Source organism: Prosopis cineraria, unplaced genomic scaffold, assembly GCF_029017545.1.
Source record: "Prosopis cineraria cultivar Desert tree isolate PC_DT_omini unplaced genomic scaffold, ASM2901754v1 PC10, whole genome shotgun sequence".
NCBI lineage: Eukaryota > Viridiplantae > Streptophyta > Magnoliopsida > Fabales > Fabaceae > Prosopis > Prosopis cineraria.
The window spans coordinates 1,154,320-1,176,195 of record NW_026555341.1 but is presented as its reverse complement, the minus strand read 5'-3'; the positions used below and the strand labels follow the sequence as shown (position 1 = coordinate 1,176,195).

At 31.9% G+C, this 21,876-nt stretch overlaps 1 protein-coding gene across 2 annotated transcripts; it reads left to right on the top strand.

Moving 5' to 3' along the window:
• The first annotated feature begins 10,213 nt into the window (after positions 1-10,213).
• Positions 10,214-15,720, top strand: LOC129322310 (zinc finger CCCH domain-containing protein 6-like). 2 transcript variants are annotated; one of them, XM_054968567.1, is made up of 4 exons: positions 10,214-10,625; positions 13,547-13,679; positions 13,961-14,085; positions 14,171-15,720. In XM_054968567.1, exons 2-4 carry the CDS (start codon positions 13,647-13,649, stop codon positions 15,423-15,425), a joined length of 1,413 nt encoding a protein of 470 aa, XP_054824542.1. In that variant the 5' UTR covers positions 10,214-10,625; positions 13,547-13,646; the 3' UTR covers positions 15,426-15,720. The 2 variants fall into 2 exon arrangements, with proteins under 2 accessions (XP_054824542.1, XP_054824541.1); XM_054968566.1 differs by having other exon boundaries at positions 13,547-13,753.
• Positions 15,721-21,876: the final 6,156 nt, after the last annotated feature.

Sequence of the window (21,876 nt, the reverse complement as noted above, 5' to 3'; positions counted from 1 at the left end):
AGGATGCAATTACCAATTAATATAGTGAGTGAGGAACGGCGACATCACGCGGTTGTAAATTACCAAAAATATTTAATGACTAAAAGATTGCTGAATGTCGTTTGTTTTTTTTAGAAAAATTATAAAACTTTTATCAATCATCAATTATCAATATATCAATCACCTGTTTTAAAAAACAAAACTCTTTCTGATAAAAAAATATAAAATATTTTTAATTAAATTTCACTCTTAATAAAATAATTATTTATTTTTAAATTAATATTATTTTTTATATTTATTTTTATTTAATAAATTATTTTAATTTAAAATAAATATAAAATAATTTATTCATTAAAAATATTTTTTAAAAAAATAATTATATTTTAAAAAAAATTAAAAAATGTCCTCTATTTTTTTAACATATAATTATTTTTAAAAATATTTTATATTTTGTAACGAGGGAGTATATCAATGAACCTGCATATATAAAATAAAATTTTATTATTTAAAAATTATTAATATCCTTTTCATTTAAACTCCCTGCTGCATAATCCAAAAAAATTGGAAGAGATAAAAACCTATCTTTTTTTATCTCATAAAAAATATATTTCTACCACACATTTCTTCACATGACATATAAAATTTGAAAATAAAGTGGTATAATTAATAATTTATAATTATAAATAGATAATTTAGTGCAAATTTTATTATATCTATTAATATTAATGTATGTTTTGACAATAAAAAATTAATATCAATCTTCGGATTATTAGTGCTTTATCATTGGCAAAATTTTTGCCCCTACGTGATAAACTAATAATGGATGGATATCTGGTCAATGGTGTCGGTGCGTGACTGCGAGACGTGCAGCATCCGCGCTCTCCTTTGCGGGGATGGATCTCCTGACATTAAGAGAAGAGGTAAAAGGAGCAAGTTAAAATTAAAAGAATGACGTTGATCATTTACTAACACCTCATTTGTATAGTGAAGGAGTTTTTGATAAAATTAAAATTAAATTGAATTGAATTATAAAAATATGTTTAATATAAAGATAAAATCTTAATATAATTTTAATAAATATATACATTTAAAATAAAATAAAAAGATAAGAATGTCCTCTACCCAAAATAAAAAGACCTCATCTATCCATTTCATCATCCCTCTCTTTTTTAATCACTGAACACCATGCAAAGCCACTTCTTCTCATATGTTGCACAAAATCAATTATAGCCATTAAACCCACCGCAACCTTTTTTCACTTTCACACAAAACTAGCAGCAACTATTCAAATTAATTCGGCCTCTAATACTTCACAAAGCCACTTCAAATATTAATGCTTTAGCTTGCTTGCTGTACTTTCGAAGAAGTGGTGGTTGGAGGAGATTGAAGGTGGAGATTAAAAATAAATCATTACTGGGAGCTTGATTCCATGACAACCTATGATGAATAAAATAGAAGAAGAAAACAAAGGAAAGGAGTTGCAGAGAAGTTAAAACCTCTCACCTATGAAATGGCCTATCGATGGCATGAAAGAGGTGAGGTAGTGGTGGTGACAAAGGCGAAGGTGGTGGTTGTAGATCATGCGACAATGGATGCAAATCAGTTGCGAAGTTCAACGGTAGTGGATCATGAGGTGCTTCCATCCTTTATCTTTGCCACCAACAAAGCAATGAGTTGGAGAGCCGGTGGAGTTCGATGACAGTTGATCAAAGAATCGAAGAGTAGAGTAGAGATAAGATTGAATTCTTAGGAGTTTGGCCTAATTTCATAGAAGCAAGGAGGGAATCCAATTTTGCCTTTTTTTTTTTTGAGGAATCCTAATTAATATGTACCGAACATCACTCTATTTGGATTCTTACCCAGTTTCATTTCCATGTTCAAGATTCTATCCTATCAAACATAGCCTAGGACTTTTACCAAATTTGCAATTCATAATTACTGAAAATTATTAATTAATTAATAGTGTATTATATTATTTTTAAATGACTTGTTATTTTTTTATAATTAAATCAAATAGAACTTCAATTGAAAAAAACTAGGGGCTCATATTCAACAAAAAGTAAAACAACTAGTGTTATTCTTGACATGTGAATAGTATAATTCTTACACTCATTTATTGATGATTATTATGTATATTGAGTGCTCTATATTGCGATATAATACATGCTATACTATATCAAAAATATTTTCTATGACAATGGTAAATAATAATCTAAAAAAGTATTTAAACTTGCTTCATAAGTTTTTGCATTGAGATAGTTTAATGACATGGTCAAAATGTTGTTGAGTATGATCATTAATGTTATAAATATTCTCATACTTTTTTATGTTCATGTATCTCCAAGACTCCAACTCTTTTTAATCATGACTTTCATGAATCAGCCCTTCCAAGAAACTTAGACATGCACTTTCATTTTACCTTTATGAATCCAAGACATTAAATTGAAGACCTGAAGGGTGCATGAGTTGAAGACTATTTTTTCTTTTTTCTTTTTTTTTTCCAGGTAAGGCAATTAATTTGACGAGGTGAAAGGTCCTTACATACATAAAACCCAATGGAAATAAACAATTTGGCCCAACAGACACTATAAACATAAAACACAAAGAAACATAATATAAATATAAAAAGGCTGTTGGATTATTGATCCACCTTGAGGACACGAGCATGCATAAACACATCGCCACTATGAAGAGATAGGTGTTTTATGTGTGTCGGGTTTGTCAAAGGAGTGTGTTCTAAAAAAGTGTAATATTTTAAACTTTTAAATCAAACAATGAATTCTCAGGATCCTTTATTATAATTTATCCAAATGCAATTGTTTAAAAGTAAAGGAAATAAAGGAATAAAAATGGAGAAACATACGAGACTTGCATGGTGAGAATAGACATGATATTAATAATGATAAAAAAAAAATATAGTAAATAAAATATGAAAAACTAAAAGGAAAAGCGTTGGTGCTCTATTATTACTATTTTGTTAGGAGCTGGTGTTCTATTGGATGCTAGTTGAAGAACTCACTGTTTTCTACTAAATGCATGACATGCTAAGGACATTGTGTTGAATTTGTTAAATGATAAAACTAGTAGTGCTAGGCGAAGTAAAGGATGACACAAGGTCAATGTTTAAGTTTTACGTAGGGCAAGTAGAGATGTGTGTAGTCTGTAGAAATGAAGGGATGTGCATGTGTATGGTGGCTTCCCTTTTATAGGCATAAGGTGGCAATTTTTACATGGTTCTTGCTCTAACTTTTTAGGGTTACTAGCTACAGTTTTCCCATAACTTCCTTTACTCTTTGCTATTTCTGAAGTGGTGTGCCAGTTTATTTTTGTAGCAAGTAACCACTTTTCTTATAGAAGACTCTTATAGGCTTAGGCAAAAATTATTATTTTTAGCCTAAATAGTTAGGGTTAGGGCCAAAATTAGATTTTGGCCTAAATAATAGCCCCTACATACAAATTTGGTTGAGTTCATCGTAGGCCAAGTTTGTATGGATATTTTAATTGTTCCATTCTTTATGCATTCCTAATGTATATGAAGTGGAACTAAGGGAGCTAGCCTTTTTTAATTAATGTTTCAAGAGGTGGTTCTACTTGATATTGCTCTTAATAAAGGGCTTTGGGTGTAGATATTGCTCTTCATTTGATTTTAAAGGATTGAAGTTTGCCTTTAGTTCATTATCTCAAGATAGTTAGTTGCTCTCAGAGAATTACCCCTTAGGCTCTTGATTTGTAGCTGGCTCTAAAGGCTATAAGTTGGCCTCTAGCTTAGTGTCCTCACTCCTCATAGAGCTCATCCTTGGAGCCATAAGAGGACTACCCCTGAGCTCTTTAAACATGCTTGGTTCCAAAGGTTAAGAATTAGCCTCAAGCTCATTATCTTCGTAGAACTCATCCTTAAAGCTACAAGAAGAATGCCTCTTGGGCTCTTCGAACATGCTTGGTTCTAAAGGCAAAGAGTCGATCTCGGGTTCATCGTCCTTATAGATCTCATCCTTGGAGCTATAAAAGGAGTACCCTCGAGCTCTTTGAACATGCTTGGTTCCAAAGACTAGGAGTTGGCCTTTGGTTCATTGTCTTTGTGGAACTCATACTTAAGGTTATGAGAGGATTGTGTAATACACTAAATTTTTTTTTAAAAAAATTTAACTCAATCATAGTTAGGTTACAGCCTCCCAACACATTTTATATTAATAAATTCAATATAAAAATATTTTATAATTGGCTTCAACTCACACAATATAACATTTCAGATAAATTTTTACCTCCCACATGCCATTAGGCTAAATCACATTTGTCCATCCTTATAATCCCAACAAGTAAAATAAACAATTTAGTCAATTTTCAAAGCAAGCTAGTTATTTGGCCTCATAATCATGCCATTTTAACCAATTCAAAGTAAACCAAATATTAAAATTACAGTCATCCAAAGTGTACCAAAAATAGAAATAGTTTGAAAGGTATGATTACATTTATATATTCATATAATTGTCAATAAACAAAAAAGCTCTAATATTGACAATATAAAACATTATAAATCATAAATCAAATACCCAAAAGAGACAGTGAATCTATGCCACTAAGCCTCTGGGACTCCTCCACGTGTCACTCGTGGCTCTTCTCCTAAAAATTGTTAACCACATAATGAGACTCAAAAGTCCCAGTAACCAATGCTAATTTATGATAGTGTATACAAACAGTTAAGTGTGTGCTTACTAAGTAGGAACCAAAAATAATATAATTCTAACAAATATAAGAAATATTACAATATACACAAACAATCATCATTATATCCCTCCATTAACCTCGAGCTGTAGCCCTCACTTGATGCTAAATTACCCGGCCAAAGGTAGATTAGCTCGAGCCTTTACAAGCCACCTATTGAGCTTCAATAGGGGCGTACCACGTGGCATATGAATACAACAACAATAGCAAGTCTCCCAACACCTCCCACAATAATCAAACAAATTCATAATAATATTGCACAATTATACAATATTACAAAATTCATAATTTTTTCAATAATCATCCAATTAACATGAAGTAACACTAATCACAAATTAAAAGCACGGTTACCCCGTGGCTTTTTTAATAAATTATTCCTTATAATTTCTCTCCCACCACAATCTTCACTAATAATACAATCTACAAATAACATATTATTTATAAATATTAGTTTCAATTTTTGAAACTAATAAAATAATTCTAATAATAGAATTAAAAATATAACATAATTCCTAATCTCAATCTTAATACAAATCTAGAGTCAATACTATTAAGTAAAATTTTTAACTCCTCTTTTAATTATCAATAAACATTAATAATTTAAAAATCAACTTCTAAACTAATTTCTATTATCAAAATTTTCTTTTTATTTTATAAATTCACACCTAAAATACCCAAAAATTAACAATTGAATCTCTAGCTTAGAATCATAATTCTATAGCCATAATAATTCATTTTTCATCCCAAATAATTATCTAAACCTCAATAAATCAACATATATTTTCAGATTTAATAAAAATTTAGTCTAGGATTTGATCCTTAAACCACAAATTCAAAGATCATCAATAAATTTATACTCTAGAATATTTATTATACTACTAACAACCTCAAAGATTATATTTATTCAACATAAATTCATCCCTCTTCCAGATCTTAAATTTTCTACCACCATAAAATCAGAAACCAAAGAGGAAGGATGACTAAGAAAATTTTTTAGAACATATACTTATTCTTGAAAAGCTTGAAATCTCACCCTAAATATTTTATTAAAAATTCTTATCTTAAAACCCAGCACTGGTGAACTTGCGCATCGTCGCCCCCTCTGTTCGCGCACAAAGAGAAATGAAAAAAAAGGAAGGAGAAATGAAGAAACGAAGAATGAGGGATGGGTTTTTTTTAAAAAAATACTGTGGATCCCACATTTTTTATTATTTTCCTCTTTCCTCTCTCTTCTTTTCTTTTCTTTTTTTTATTTTATATGTGTGATGATTTCATGCGGCGCCGAAAGTTTTCTTGTTCTTCTCCTTTCCTGTTTTTATGCCTTTTCTTTTTTTATAATAATAATAATAATTTAATTTAATTAATTTTTTTTAATTAATTAATTTTTAATTAAATTTTTTTATTTTAATTTAGAATTATATCCTAAGTTAGATTTAATAATCATCTCCTACTAATTTGATTACTTTTAAATATTTTTGAAAATTTCTATTAACCCAAATTAACTATTAAAATTTAAATTGGGATGTTACAGAATGCCCTTGAGCTCTTCGAAGGTACTCTTGAGGGATTCGTACTAACTTTTAAGAGATTCTTCTTTTTATTGAGCTCTCTATTTTATTGCAAGCGTTTCTTTCTTTGAGTGTTCCTGGTAGAGTTAAGTTTCTAGCTTGTTGATCTCAGCTCATGGGTAACGTGAATCGAAGGGGCTGCACATATGCTGGGGATAGAAGACGAGGCTTGTCATCGTGCCCAAGAAATGTTGACGATGAAGAAAACAAAGAAAGGTGAGGAAAAAGCAGGAGGAAAAACATTTAAGAGGGGAGGGCATTTTTGGTATTTTACTATTAAAGTCCTTTACGTGGTGTCCTGATAAAGATACAAAACTAGGTGCATTTTTGGATGCTTACTATTTAAGTATTGTAGCTAGCCAAATTTTAGATTTAGAATTGATTATTTCAATTGATAACCATGGTAAATAAATATATCAACATGGTAATGATATTCAATTATCATAAAATTCTTATATTAATTATATCTTTTTATTGCAATGCTTGATAAAGTTTATTAGTAGTAATTTTTACAATTTCTTTTATCAAATATAAAATAAAAATAAAATCAAATAACATCAATACTTTAAGAGTGTGTGTAGTATTATCTTGTTAAAAGTAAGTAAATTATATGATAATTACATCTTTTAAAACAATTACTAATTAATAAAATGGCCTATCTTTTGCTCAAAGGGGGAAAAAAGAAGAAATAGTTATAGTGTACATACGTAAAGGACTACATATAAAATTAAAATGATAATTCAATCTAATATTTTAAGGCTTTTATAATGTGCTAATTTGAAAAGTTAAAAATATATAAACTCTACATTTTACTAAAAGAAAACTAAAAATTCGGGGGGGCCATGGCCACCCCTCATTCCCTCTGTTTCCACCCTTGCTCAAGTAAACTTCCACCTATTTATGATTATATAAGTTCAAGGCACATATGCATAGGTATATCCATATTCACATCTTAATATTTTAATAATTCAAAAACTTGCATGCATTAATCATTACATCTTTTATCATACCTAATTCAAACTCATAACTTCGTGTTCACAGCATCAATACATACCTTGTTCAAGCTTAACAAATCCAAAATCATATAATCATGTGGCACATATTCCTATCAATAATAATTTCAACATGTAAGAATGAGTTTCACAACTCAAGTAACAACCATTAACACAACATAGTCATACTTGTACTTCTATAATGTATTCCATGCCATCAATAACAATATAAAATTACAACTAGTAAACACAATTGTATACTAAAATAAAATTTCCATTATCTCTATTGTTGGGCTACTACCTCTAGAGTACACTGGATTGCTAAGGGAGTTTCCCACCAACGTAAGCTCCAAAAACAATTGCTTTACAATAAATGACCAATATTCAACTCAATAGCTAATCGCAATCAATTAACTCTTAATAAGTAATACCTTCATTAAGCATGATTAATTAAAACAAATCCTGAAACCCACTTTCATTAGTTTATTTAACTTAAACTAAACTTAATAATCACTACAAGCTAACCTCATTAGCTCAAACTCAATTATTTAGCATTAGGGTCAATCTTAAACCCCTAATTAATGACATTTAATGCTGTCAATTACTTAAACTAGAGGTAAGAAACTTAAATAACTCTTATTAAACTCTATTGAAGTTACTAGAGTGGCTCCAAATTTCCTTTCCCAACAAATATGAAGTAAAAGCAAGGTAGAGGGAGAAGACATAAAGAGGAAGCTTACTCAAGAGATTAACACCTTTAAATAAGCTATAAGTAGCCTCCGATATGAACCCTAGCAGAGCCCTTGTGCCTCCCTCTTGGATTTCTCTCTCACACTCTCTCTTTTCTACGTCATAGAACTATAGAATAGGAATTTAAAATCTCATTGTATGCGTTGTAATGTAAAGTATCATTCACTATGGCGAATGACCCAAAACAGACAATATCACTTAAGCCTGACTATTTAGGTCCTAGATAGCCCAATACCTCTTAAGCCCTCTTTTAGACCTTATATTGGGTCTAATATATCCAAATGATTATCTAAACTTTCTAATGAACCCCCAATTATCAAAATTAATTAATTAAACCTCTTAATTAATTAATTAACCTTTATATTAAATTTTTGAGATGTTACATCTACCATTGAAGCGGAGGATCGAGGCTCTTTACTTTCAAGCATGGTGGAAATCATGAAGAAAATGGTGATTGCATATCATGATGAATTGAGAAGAAAGGCTCTGTTGTCAGAGTGTATAATGAGAGAGGAGGCAGCGGGGAAGACGGCTGAGTGCTCATTTGGATTTCAATTGGGTATAATAGATTATAAAAATAATTGATTAAATGATAGATTTCAATCATAATTGATTATGTTATAACGTAATCTGTTTAGATACTTATTTTCTGAAATTAATTTTAACAGAATTGAATATGTTTGGATAATTTATTCAGAATTAATTTTAATTGTATAAATTATCGTAAAAGACATTGCATTTTAAAATTAAATTATTAATAAAATTATATTTAATATTATTAAAGCTGTTATATTTTATTTAAAAAGTAAAATATATTATTGGTTTTATTTTTATTAAATTTTGATATATTTTATTTAAAAAGTAAAATATATTATTGGTTTTATTCTTATTAAATTTTGGACTTTTTTATAATTTTTTTTGAATCTTTCTCTATAATTTTTTCCACCGCTTTTTGATCGATTTTGTGCAGAAGATCGAATTGCTAGCTTTTTAAAAAAAATCAATTTTAATCAAAATCGATTAAATGAAAATTATGCGTTTGAGCATTTTTTTTGGTTAATCAATTTTTTCACTAAAAAAATTAATTATTTTGCTTAACCCAACAAGCACTGAATGATCAAGAAGCAGAGAAAGGTTGCGACTGCTAAGGCAAAAAAAAAAAAAAAAAAAAGTCAAATCTCAAGAAAATGGATCGGGTTTACGGGCATGGACCTGGCCCAGGTATTGTGATAGAAACTGAAATATACCTTAAATAATGCACTTTATTAAATAAACCACTTGGACTGGGGTTGAATATCTTACACGGACAATTGCCACACAAGGCTCGGTGAAAAACCAAATGGACTAATTAACAAGATATATATAGCCCATCCGAATCAAGAAACAAGAACAGGAACCTAAAAACAAGGAGTGTGAATTATGAATAAACCCAACAAAGCATTAATCTAACTAGCATGACCATCAGGCACGCAAGCCTGATGCACCAATGTATGCCCAATGCACAAAATCAATACAAAGTACTGAAATTGGACCCATTCTTAGCCAACTCTCAACTATTGGGCTAGTTGAAGCCGTGCAGAAAATGATCCTCACAATCCACGCGGGTGGGATTGAGGAGCATCAGGCAAGAGCTTATCCACCACGCGAACTCCTCCCTAGATGAGTAGACGTTGATAGTTTTTTTAAATGCACCCTATTTTTCTTTAGCCAGAATAAATGCAACTTAATTTAATACTTATGCAAGTTACTTTTTTTTAGATATACATTATATTTAATGCTAAAAATATTAACTGTAAACAGTGTAATTTGTTAAATAAATTTTGGAATCAAAGTTTACAAGTATCAGTAATGAAAATATTTGAATCCTGTTAAAATTAAAATGTAGGGGGAAAAGACCGAATAAAAATTTATAAAAAAAATGGATACAAATTAGTGCGATGTCATGGAAATTTTATTTATATTTGTGTCAATAATAATGGGCTAATTTTTTTTTTTTGGACCAGAATAATAATGAGCTAACTCAAACACATCTATGTTTATTTTATTTTTTAAAATTCAGATTTGGAAGAAACGTCCGGCTGTGAGGATAAAAGAGTAGTGGGCGTACAAACACGTGGCCCTGACGGCTGGGGTCCTACCAGGAGTGCACAGTAGGGCGACGCAAGCGCAACCACTATATGCGTCGATGAGCTGTCACTGGGTGCCTCAGATCCACGAACCCTACCTGCTTTATGCTATTTCTACGCCTCCAGCCCGAAACTTCTCGCTGCTTTCGAAATATCTCCCACACGCCTCTTCTGCAAACTCCTCTGATTTGCTTTTCCCACCGAAACAAACACAGCCTCTGCACGAACGGATTCTCTCTGTTTTTTTTTTTTAATTTGTTTCGCTTTTTTCATATTTTTCTGATCTTCTGCTCGAGTCCTTTCATTCTCGTCGCCGATTAGGATATCCGATTGATTCGGTTGTAAATCTGATTGTTTTTGTTCGATCCTCCTTTTTTTGATTTCTTGGCCTTAAAGTGTTAATTGAAGCAGAAAATCTGAGATTTAATATGAAGCGGGCAAGGAAATCGAACAGGGTTTCGTGGGCTCCTGGATTTAATCTGTGTCAGGTATATATAACTGCAACATTCTTTCTCAAAATTTCCTTCGTTAGGGGAAATTTTTGTTTTCAATTTGTTGGTTGATTCGTGACCCTTTTGGGTTCTACGACGTTCGATATATTCCAATTTGTTCTTCTTTTGCTTCTTCTCCCCCTCACATTACATAATGTCTCCTTTTTTCTCATATTGGTCCTTGTCAATTTGGATTGGTAGCTCCGACGGCACAGGCCATTCCGCTAACATAAAAATAATAAAACAAAAAGACTCTACTAAAGTGGATCATCTATTGAAAAATTTACAATCTTGATCTAAGCTCTAAAGTATTCCTTATAAATTTATTTTACCAAGGATAAAAGTATCATATCTCAGTAAAATTTCGGTACAGCGCAATTTATCCCTGAAACCGTGAAGTTGAGATAAGTTTTATCGAAAAATAAACTCTGATTTAGAAAGTTTTCTTCTAGATCGAAGGGCAATGGTATACTGTGCTTTTCTTTTGGATATTCTTGTTCATTTTACATCTACAAGGGATAAAATCAAGCAAGTTGTTGAAGATATTAGGCGCTGAGCAGCCAATTTTAATCATATTGGCAATAAGGGGGTTGTACAACCCTGCGATTGCCGTTAGTCAGGATAATTAAAATCACGGCAGGAAAATCTTTCAAGTTCTGTTAGGTAGTTGTTTACCTTGAATAACGTGGAAATAATTTATTCGACTGAATATATCATATATTGATAATCATATCATAAACTACCTAAAATTGTACTAAATATTTCACCTGGCTCTGAAGATTCAACCCTTTCAAGAAGGTTGTCTAGAATGCCTACTATGTACTTGATATTATAAACTACCAATTATATTTGATATTGGACATTGATGAGTCACAAAGTTCAACATCTACGGCCCCCAATCAATTGAGAAAAAATGGGGGTGCTAGGCATGGCACTATTTGAAATTCTAATCTGTTGCTGTTAGGTTAAACATTGAATCTGTTTCTCTATTGCCGGATATTGATTTCTTATGCGCTATTATAAAAAAGATGTCATTACAAAATAATGCTAAGCTTATTAAAATCTTCCACCATATTTTCCTATCATTCGTCAAACAGAAAGCAGATATAAAAGATAACAAGAATACATGGAGTCCAAACTGTCATCTCGAAGGTGTTTGCTATATGTTGTTTGGACGACCTAGATGAGACATGTTTAAGTTTAACGGGCTATGCTACAATGAAGGTTATTCCCCTTATATAATCTAATATGACTCTGATTGAGGATGCTCACTAATGAAACTTAGAGCATGCTTAGAGTGATGGGATTTCTGGACTTGTTAATGTGTGCATGAGCCAATGGATTTATCAAATTAATATGCATTTGCTAAATGAAATTCTTGCCTTTTATCTAATTAAGTGACAAATGCGGATGCTAGTTGCTTCAACTTGCATGGTATATGAATGAAAACAGATATGGTCATACCTTCAAAATATTTGGAATTATGCCAAGTTTTTATCAATTTGCTTGTTATTTCATGAAAAGCTTAGTATGTTTGCCGGTGAAAATTTTGCTTTTCTTTAATTTAGAGTCAGGCGCAAGAAGATGGAAGGCTTAGATGAAAAATGTATAGATGCTATAGCTGTTGCCAATTTTGTGATTGCTTTTTTAATCTGTACAGTCTGGTAGGGGAATGAAATATTATTTTTTTACTAGTAAATAAATGCTCACCTGATGATTGCTGCTGTGTGTGGAAAATACTGAGGATTTTGTCAAACAGCTGAGAAAAATAGTTCTGCAGAATGTTATATATGATTCAATTAAGGCCATTGTAAAACTAATTTGACAAAAGGTGGGAAACTGGGAATAAAAACAATCAACTCAACAAATCTGTACTTTTGGCTGGAGTTTGACTTGCGATAATGGCTATTGGATACTTCTGTACAGTTATCACTCTAAAGTCTGTATTACACAGATTGTTTGGTTCTGTATTGTCGCCAAACTGGTGCTTGAGTCTGGCACCTTTGAACCATGACATGATTATTGGTGACATAGTCGTCATTAGTAGAATATTTGTATAAAACAATAAAATTACTAAATATATAATTGTAGTATTACATTGGCCTATATATGTGCTTGTCTTGTATCATGTGTGGAGAGCTGCTTTGTATGAACTTGAACAGGAACAATGGTCTTATCTCGATTGTATGGATAATTATTTACAAGAGTGAGAAAGACCGTAATTATATTCTTCATGGTCATAAAATTTTGTATGATCTATTAGTGTATCCAGGGATATTGAAGGTCTTTTATTGACTAGGATGGACTAGAGGTTGAAAACCAAGTCAGTGCCTAATTGAGCATTTTTTCCCAAGAAAGAACAAAACTCCTCTAAACTCTATGTTGAATATTAATATAATGTGGTTAGCTGTTATCTTTTGAAACACAAGATTATATTACTGTTAATGTTTAGAACTGTCAAAATTGCAAAATAAGTTATGGACATTTTTACGGTTTCAAACTTTGGAATATTCAGAAAATTTTATAAGTTTAGGCCTTCAAACTACTGTACTTTTGAAGTGTAGATTGTAGATTTAAGGTGACTTATCATTTATGGTCTGTCTTTCTTGATGAATTGAGAACGGTAAAATCATATCAGCTTAAGTTAGGCAGAGTAGTATATATTAACGTTCTGCATTTAGAAGTACATCTGATATATTCTGATAAATCTTAGGCAGCACAATGAAATATTAATTTGGTTACTTTTTGAATGTTTAGTCTATAATGCTGCAATGAATCTTTATGGTTTGTTCTATATCGTTTATGAACACTTCTGTTACTTCATTGCAGTATGTAAGAAGTTGTTGTTGGCTCTTCTTTTTTCCCCCCTAAGTTTTATTGTTAGATTTTTTTGGGAACTAATACTAGGGATGTAACAGGTGAAGTTGTTCTTATCTGAGGATTGCCCTTCGAAAGTTAGCCAGACATCTCAAGACCTTCTTCAAGCAAAGACATCATCAATTTTGCATTCAAGCACTAATGAATCTTATGATTTACCTCCTGGCTTTGAAGGCAATAATTCTTTGAACCATATTAGGAATGAACTCTCCCACTTTTATCAGATTAAATGGAAAGCTCCTCCCCTGGTAATGAGTCTAAAAGATGTTGATCTCTAGTAATAATTCACTTTCCAATGATTATATCTTTCAATTGTAACTGGAAAATGATCTTTTCTGCTGTGGTGTTCATTTAGGTATTTTCAGAGTTTAATATGTTTCATATGTTAGCTCTGTAAAGTCAATTGGCTCTGTATTCCTCGTTTACTTACTTGATTTGTTTTATTTTTCAATCAGTTTGCTCTCAGTCAAAATTGGCTAGTTGCAGCTGGTGAAGAAAGTAAGGAGAAAGTAGATCAAAAGCTAAGAGAAATGAAGGTGCTTGAAGCAGTATATCCTCGCCCTTCAGCTATTCCTCCAAGGTAAAATGCCACAGAAACTAAGAAATCCATTTTCTATTTGATTCCGTTTTTATTGCTAACCTTGTTGATCTCCATTTGCTTGCAGTCCATCTGTTTCTTTAGATGTACAGGAGGAAGACTATGATGATAACCTCACTCCTCTTATCCCTATCGTTCCCATTGAGGAAGAAGAGCTTATGGATGTTAACCCTGAATTGCCAGCAACAATTGACACACCCGCCACTTCACAGGCACAAAGTTTGCACCAGTACATATCTACGACAGATAGACCCATATGTTCACAGCCTAGTACCTCGTCCTCTCTAGCCTTAACTGGGACATCTGGTTTGGAAGCAGAACTTGCTGCAGCTTCTGCTGTTGCTGCTGCCATCATGAACAGTAATGAACAAGGCAGCTCAGTTGACATGGATCTACTTGTTAGAATACTTAATGATCCATTATTGATTGCGAAGTTGAAAAGTGTTCATGATGGAGCTGCAGTGACCACTGTGAATACATCGGCAAACATAGTGGGTTTATCTAGTTCTGGATTCAAATGCACTTCTCCATCAGTTCCATCACCTCCGCTTAGACCTGATAAGCCAACTTCTGGGGTTAATCCCTCAAGTACTGTGGGTTTATTTCCTGATTCTGGCTTGGTACCAGCTACTTCATCGGTTCCATTGATGCATGCACTAGATAAGCCAGCGACCCAGTCACTTCCTTTTTCTGGGGCTATACCAGGGAAACTAGCAACTCCTTCAGCTCCATTGCCTTCACATACAACTAATGCTGATATTCACAAGCCTGTGAACAAAACCACTGACGATTTGTCAAGTGGTTGTCTGCTTTCTGTTCAGCAAGCAGCGTCTGTGGCTTCCATTTCATCCAGGGAACCGAGCATGGTACCGTTACCTTCAACAGGTGTGAGCATGCATGCAGTAGTAAACCAGGTGCGACCCCTTGCAACTACATTGGCTTACCGACCTAGTACCGGCTCAGCATTTGCTGGGAAGGAAGCTCATCCTGTGAGGGATCTCAGCTATTATAAGAACCTTATTAGGCAACATGGGGCTGATGATAATAATACTAGGCAAGAGACTCATGACTCCCAAATAGCTATCCGTCAAAGTAATTTCAAGGATTTGAAATCGGTTCATAGCAATAAACCGGGAGAAGTGAATTTCAAAATCCAGAAACCTTGCATATACTTCAAAAGTTCAAGAGGTTGTCGAAATGGTTCCAATTGCCCTTATCAACATGACATGTCAGCTCAATGGGGTCCTGTTCACATCCTAGGGTCCCAGAATGCAAAAAGAGCTAAATTAGGACCAGAAATCAGGGGTAGAACATTAATTTAGATAGCCTTTTTGGAATGGTAAAAGTAGAAGTGTATTGCGTTTCACAGTGTACATAAAATTTGCAGCGGGAGGAAGTTTAAGGAAGGTGGAGAGGGAGGACTTGTGAGAATGAGGAAGGGACATTATCATTAAGGTTTCATGGGTGGTTTATATTGAGTTTAGATTTTGGAATTAAGAGGACCACTGTGGTTGGGTCCCTGGTCATATAAATTTTTTACTTGGTCCGCAAGGAAGAAGAGAGGAGTGAGAATTGATGGAATTTTCAAGACAACTGATATGTTGGTTTCTGCAGCTAGGGGTGACCTGAGCAGTGTGTCCTTTTCATGATGGTGATTGCTGACCCTCTGGACTTCAGTGGCTATTCATAATATTTTATGCATAAAAAAAAGGGTGAAAGTTAATGATGTCAAAAGAAGACTAATCAGTAAACAAAATGCATAAATTTCTGAAAGAACTTTAATTTGTCTGGGATAATGATATTTGGGGACCTTGCAAAACGAATAATGGGGCTAAGGACATTGACTTAGGAAAAAACCAGAAGTTAAAGTTGGAAAATACGGAAATGATTCTATACTCCTATAATTCATTTTCCCAATTTTTCATTGGGAGTTTTGAAGGTTTGCGTGGCACCACTGAATCCTAAAAGGTAAAGAGTGGTAGCTAGAAGCCAAGGACACATGCTCAACGCGTGATGATCCAAAACGAAAATAAGGCCTAGTAAGTATTGCCCTGGCAACAAAAGATAGTTGCGGCACTTGTTTCATATCCAGTAAAACATTTGAATATATGGTTACTTGACTGTTTGTTTAACTAAAGCCTTGTTAAACATTCTCATTCTTTAATGTGCTTTCTTCCATTATGGTTTTTTTTTTTAAAAAAAAGATCTTGACACTAGATTATAAATGCTAATGTCAAATATTCTTATGGGAATTGTATCATGATCTTTTCTAATCGTGTTAGTTGTTTAATTGGCGAACGAAGGGGAAAAACTTGAAATTTTGTGCTGTGGCTGAAATTAAAATGAGTTGAAGAGAGCAAGTAATGGCAATTTGTTTTGTATACAAGTCTTACGCGGTACATTGAGTAATGCACCAATGCCACCGCTTAAAAAAGGGAGGCTGAGTGTATTACTAGAATTATTTTTTAAACATTAAAATGAGATTATTAAAAGGTTTTAAAAATAACATAAAAGTTTAACTTGGCAGAAAAGTGCAACTATCCTTAATTTTCCTCTGTATTTTTTTTTTTTTTACATTAACATGATGTCATTATGTTAGAGAAAGGTAAGTGATTCCTCACTTCAAGCTATGATGTTAGATCTTTTTTAATATATATTTTAATATGACGGTACTATGCAGACAAATTCTTGAGAGGCCTTTGCCAACAATTATTGGGAGACTTAGGCGTCACTGTTCTCGGGTAATATGATATTTGTAATGTCCATTCCAACATTATTAAATATACAGAACACTACATATAAAAAATGTATGATAACGAGAATTAATTAAATTTTTTAATAAGGTTATCATAATAGAAGGGTTTAAAAAATAGTAAAGAAATTGAGATCTTAAGAAAACATTTTTAAAAAATCATTTGAGCTCAAATTATAATTCAAAACAAGTTACAAAAGATGGTGGAAGCAAGAAAATCAAATAACTTCCCAAACAAACACTAAAAGAGACATTTTTTATTACCCTAAAAGTGCTCCATTATCTACTGTGGTAGATGGCACAAAGAACCTAAGGTTCTCGCTATGCAATGTGTCATGGTGTGTCGCTATTGTCATGATAGCACTTCGAATCTAACTTTTGAAGCGAGTTGTTTTGCTATTCGACATCCATTTTGAGTGTTTTAAGTGTCCACAAGTAGCTTTTCAAGCATTATAATTATTGGCATCAGTCTCACACTCGAATACTCAACCATTTAAAAGATGGACACCCAAATTCAAATTGGTCCATTTTCAGTTTAAAAACACACACTATCCATAACCTACAACCTAGAGCTAAAAGCCGTGGAACCACTTGGACTAAATTAGATCACAAACGACTTGATAGACTAATTATAGCACACCAACAACAATCCAAACACAAATTAACTATCAAAACCCTAATTTCATAATAAATTTAAAAGGGTATCTATAATCACCATGAATATCATTTTGGCCAATCCAATGCATCAACAATACAAATATGTCACTTGCACTAATATTTCAATCTCTTATAACAATTTCAATACAGATATATCATTCTAGGTGAAGATACACATCTATACACCACAATGTTCATGTAAGTGAATACAAAATAATGAGTGATCCTAAATTGGCATAGAATTCATAAGCTATTCGATATAATACCAAAACATAAAAGGGAAAAGATATACGAATAAAGCTCTTCAACCCTCGATAATTCCTTCCTTCCCTTTGCCCCTCCCAAACCCCTCACTTGTAAAATATAATCACGAGGTGAGATAAACATCTTAGTAACATAATAATTTATAATTATCAATTAACATGCACAACTATAAGCAAGTAAAGCTTATAAATGTAAAAACACTTGTTTAACATATTCAAACATAAACATTTCTCTAATCATAGGTCATTTTCACTTTAGCATAATTATTATATCATCTGAGCCTTTATATCACCTCAATTGAAACTAAAGGCTTTATTAAACTAAGCCCACATACACAATAGCTTGAGCTTGCCTTCATTGGTAGGATCAATCAGTCAAAGGTGTCCTATCTCACTTTCAAACTATGATTTCTCCCTATCACACACGATTTGGGAAGTCGTTACTCCAATACCACATCACACTGATGCTAAGAAACACAAATCCCTAACAATGTACCTCATATAGACACTAAGGAGATAATCTCTAATGCCGTACCTTACTAGCCATTAAGGAGATAAATGTAATATAAACTTTCACTATTCCTTCTTATGGGTGAACTCCTTCCCCTTATCATAATCATGCACACACTTTTATGAAATTCATATATTTGCATCCAAATCATAATTTACACATATAACAATACTTTCACAAATTCATTGTTTTTAAAAGTCATTTTCTATACACAAAATTCTCATTTTGCTATATACAACACTTTCAAATATAGGCATGCGAAATTACAAATCTACTCACAAATAATTAAACACTTAATTAAATAGAGTGAATTATTTTGTTATCTCAACCCTTTGTCATAAATAGGGTTATCGTGGTCTAAATATGTGCTCCAGAAGGCCCACATGTGTAACAACATTTGAGCAATATATATTTTACACGATTTAATGATAATCATTAATTATCACTCTAATTAGACTCTGAAATCACTAAATTTTGGGTATCTATTATACTTAAAGATCTCATTTTATCAATATCAACTCTTTCAACACACTCCATTAATCCTATTTAGCACCCAAACACTCAAATAATATCACTTCTTTACCCACATTACTCCCAAATACCTAAATTCCACTTAGTGTTCGTCCAAACCCTATCTAAAAATTTCAAATTATTACACGATTCATAAACCTAAGTTTAGAAGCTTGATTTAACTCCTTAAGTTTTCAACTAAGACAATGATTTCAGTTATAACCCAAGGAGACGTGAATTAAGCCTTAACCACACCCAAATTTACCAAAAACTCGCATGGAAGAGAAGGGAGAAGAATAAGAAGTTTATCAATGTGAATTCTAAGCTCAACACACTCCCAAAGTGACGTTGGAAGTAAGCCCTAGTAACCCTCAAGCCTTCCTCCATCGCCTCTCTCTTGATTCTTTCTTTTCTCTTTCTGAAATCAAACGTATTTCACGTATGGTTTAAATCATAATTTGGCCATGTGTCGTGGCACAAGGTGCATGCATTGCGACACATGACATAGCAAGTGCCATATGTTGTTTTGTCATCGCATTCAAGCCCGATTGATCCTTACACCATCTTAACTCATTTTTAAGGCTGTTCAAATATCTAATAACTTTATTAGTGTCCCAAAAAACACCATGAATTTATATATCACCTAATTTGACCAATTTATCATTTTGAAATTCTGAGAGCTTTAAGTTAAAAACTTAGAATGTTACAATATTAATTTCTATTATTTTTTAAACCCTGTAAAGCAAAATGTCATTATAACAATTCTTCCCTTCGATTAACTACTAACTGTTATTAATCAATTAGAAGTTTTTAATTATTATTTCTTTAATAAAAATAGCGTGCAATTTTTTTTCTTATGAACATTGATTGGCACCACGGTTTATTTATTTTGCATGATTGCAAATGTGATTTCTTTTTTCTTTTTTTTTTTCCTTTTTTGCATGAAGGATATCCCTTAACCGACAATCATAAACAAATTCCTTTTTGAGACGTGAAGATTTTGGAAGAGAATCTTGCTTCTTCCAACAAAGTCCATAATCAGAACTTCAAAACTTTTCACATATTTATAAGACCCTATATGTCATATATTCTCCATCTATAATACAATTAATAAGAGAATTTATGAAAAAATAATTTAATGCTATTGCTTTTGTTTTTTAACAAAAAGCCTTATGTTTTGAACAAATCTAACTAACAGAAAATGTTGTATGTTTTGGACCGGCGATGAAAACAAAATGAGGGGGGAAAATTGAAGTCATTATGTATAAAGCAAGACTTCTATCGTATCAATTTCACGGGACAACTTAGCATTGATTTTTCTTTTGGCCAAATAACTTAGCATTGATTATTATAACCAAGAAGCCATATTCTCCCGTGAATGGTACTATCAACGTGTATTATTTTTTCTTCATTAATTTTTTTTCTTATTGAGTGTTTCTAATAAAATTATAATAGAACACATTATTTATTTATTGACATTTATAATAGAGTGTTGTAAATGTTATTATATATTGTGGATCTCCATATCCTTAAAAGTTTTTTAAAGTAATTATATTTGCCTTGGAAATATTGTGAAAGAGCAAGTGACACCCTGGAGTGTAATAATGTTAAGCAATTAGTATGTTTCTTCACATATGGTACCATGTTAACCGGAAAATGTCTAGTTGATTTATTTTTTAAACTATCCATTGACCCATGACAACACTATTAATTGACAATTAGTACAGGTTGACCATCCTTTTTTTAACTAACAAATGCCAATTAGTAAGCCGAGTATCATTCATATTTTCCCTTCTTCTTCTTCTTTTTTTTTTTACCAAAGCATGCATGTGTTAATGACTTAATGTTGACCACTAATTTGAGATGAATTTTTTCCCCCAAAACCAACTTCAAACACTTCCATGAGATTTGGACCGTTTAGATTTAAAATGTTTAATTTATATTTATATTTTACATTTATTAAAATAAAAATTATAAAAATTAATGAATATGTTTATCATTAATGGGAAAAGTATAGACTATACTTGGTGAATCAAATTTAATATTAAAATTTTTTATAATTTTATAAATTGACTATCTAAATTTACTTTAGTCAATCCAAATTTAAACTTTGTAACTTACATGTTTTTTTTTAAATATTTATTTTGAAAGTGCCAGTTAAGATATTATTTTTAGTTTTAATATAATATTTATCAAAATAAAAATTTTAAAAATTATACAAAAATTTATTATTAAATCTGGATGTTCAAAGTATCTGAATAGTTAATTTATAAAAATTATAAAAAAATTAATATTAAATTAAATCTATATTGTTCAAATAGATAATAAACATATTTATTAAAAAAATTTTATTTTAATCATTGTAAAATAAAAATAAAAAATAAATTAAAATCTTTAAATTAAGATCTTCCAGATTCAATCTGGAGGGCCTATAAAATTTTGTTAGAGAACTACTTATCATTAAATCTAAACCGTACACATTTAACCTGGAGGGTCTAGTTTTTTTTTTTTTTTTGGGGGGTAAAATGAAATGTTGTGCAGCCTGATGAGCACGTTGTGCTGCCACCGAAGAAGACAAACCCTTTCTCCTTCCTGATTGATGAATTCGTAGTTAGCAAAACCGGGCAGACGCCTATAAATATATGATAGCACCGTGAGTCGTTTGATAGCACGGCTAGTCGACTTTTTGTTGACATAGTAAATTATATGGCATTCTAAGCATGACACCTAATGTTTCAATAAGGAAGAAAAATGTGGAAGTACCAGCGCACCTCAAACTTTCACCCAATCGTCTAAAGCTCTATAAGAATTGGAACACATTGCGCCATTTGTGAAACGTTGAAGAAACATATCTCCTTTCTATACTTGCGAATACCGATTACTTCCTCCGAAATACTTGAAGAACAAAAATATATCATTTACCACTCCATTTTGTGATCGCAATAATCTCTTATTTGTTTCAACTTTCTTTTCTCATTTTTCTTCAACCCATATCAGCTGCCCCACATGACAAAGCAGAGCATAGACATGATCACATCAGATTTACCCAACTGAATCCACGTAAACGCATGAGAAGAATG

What these genes read in the sequence shown, in the direction of transcription:
- LOC129322310 (XM_054968566.1), top strand. Translation starts at nt 10,566, where the DNA reads ATGAAGCGGGCAAGGAAATCGAACAGGGTTTCGTGGGCTCCTGGATTT. An exon ending in CTGGATTTAATCTGTGTCAG is followed by an intron (nt 10,626 to 13,546) that starts GTATATATAACT and finishes GGGATGTAACAG; the next exon opens with GTGAAGTTGTTCTTATCTGA. An exon ending in CCTTCAGCTATTCCTCCAAG is followed by an intron (nt 14,086 to 14,170) that starts GTAAAATGCCAC and finishes ATTTGCTTGCAG; the next exon opens with TCCATCTGTTTCTTTAGATG.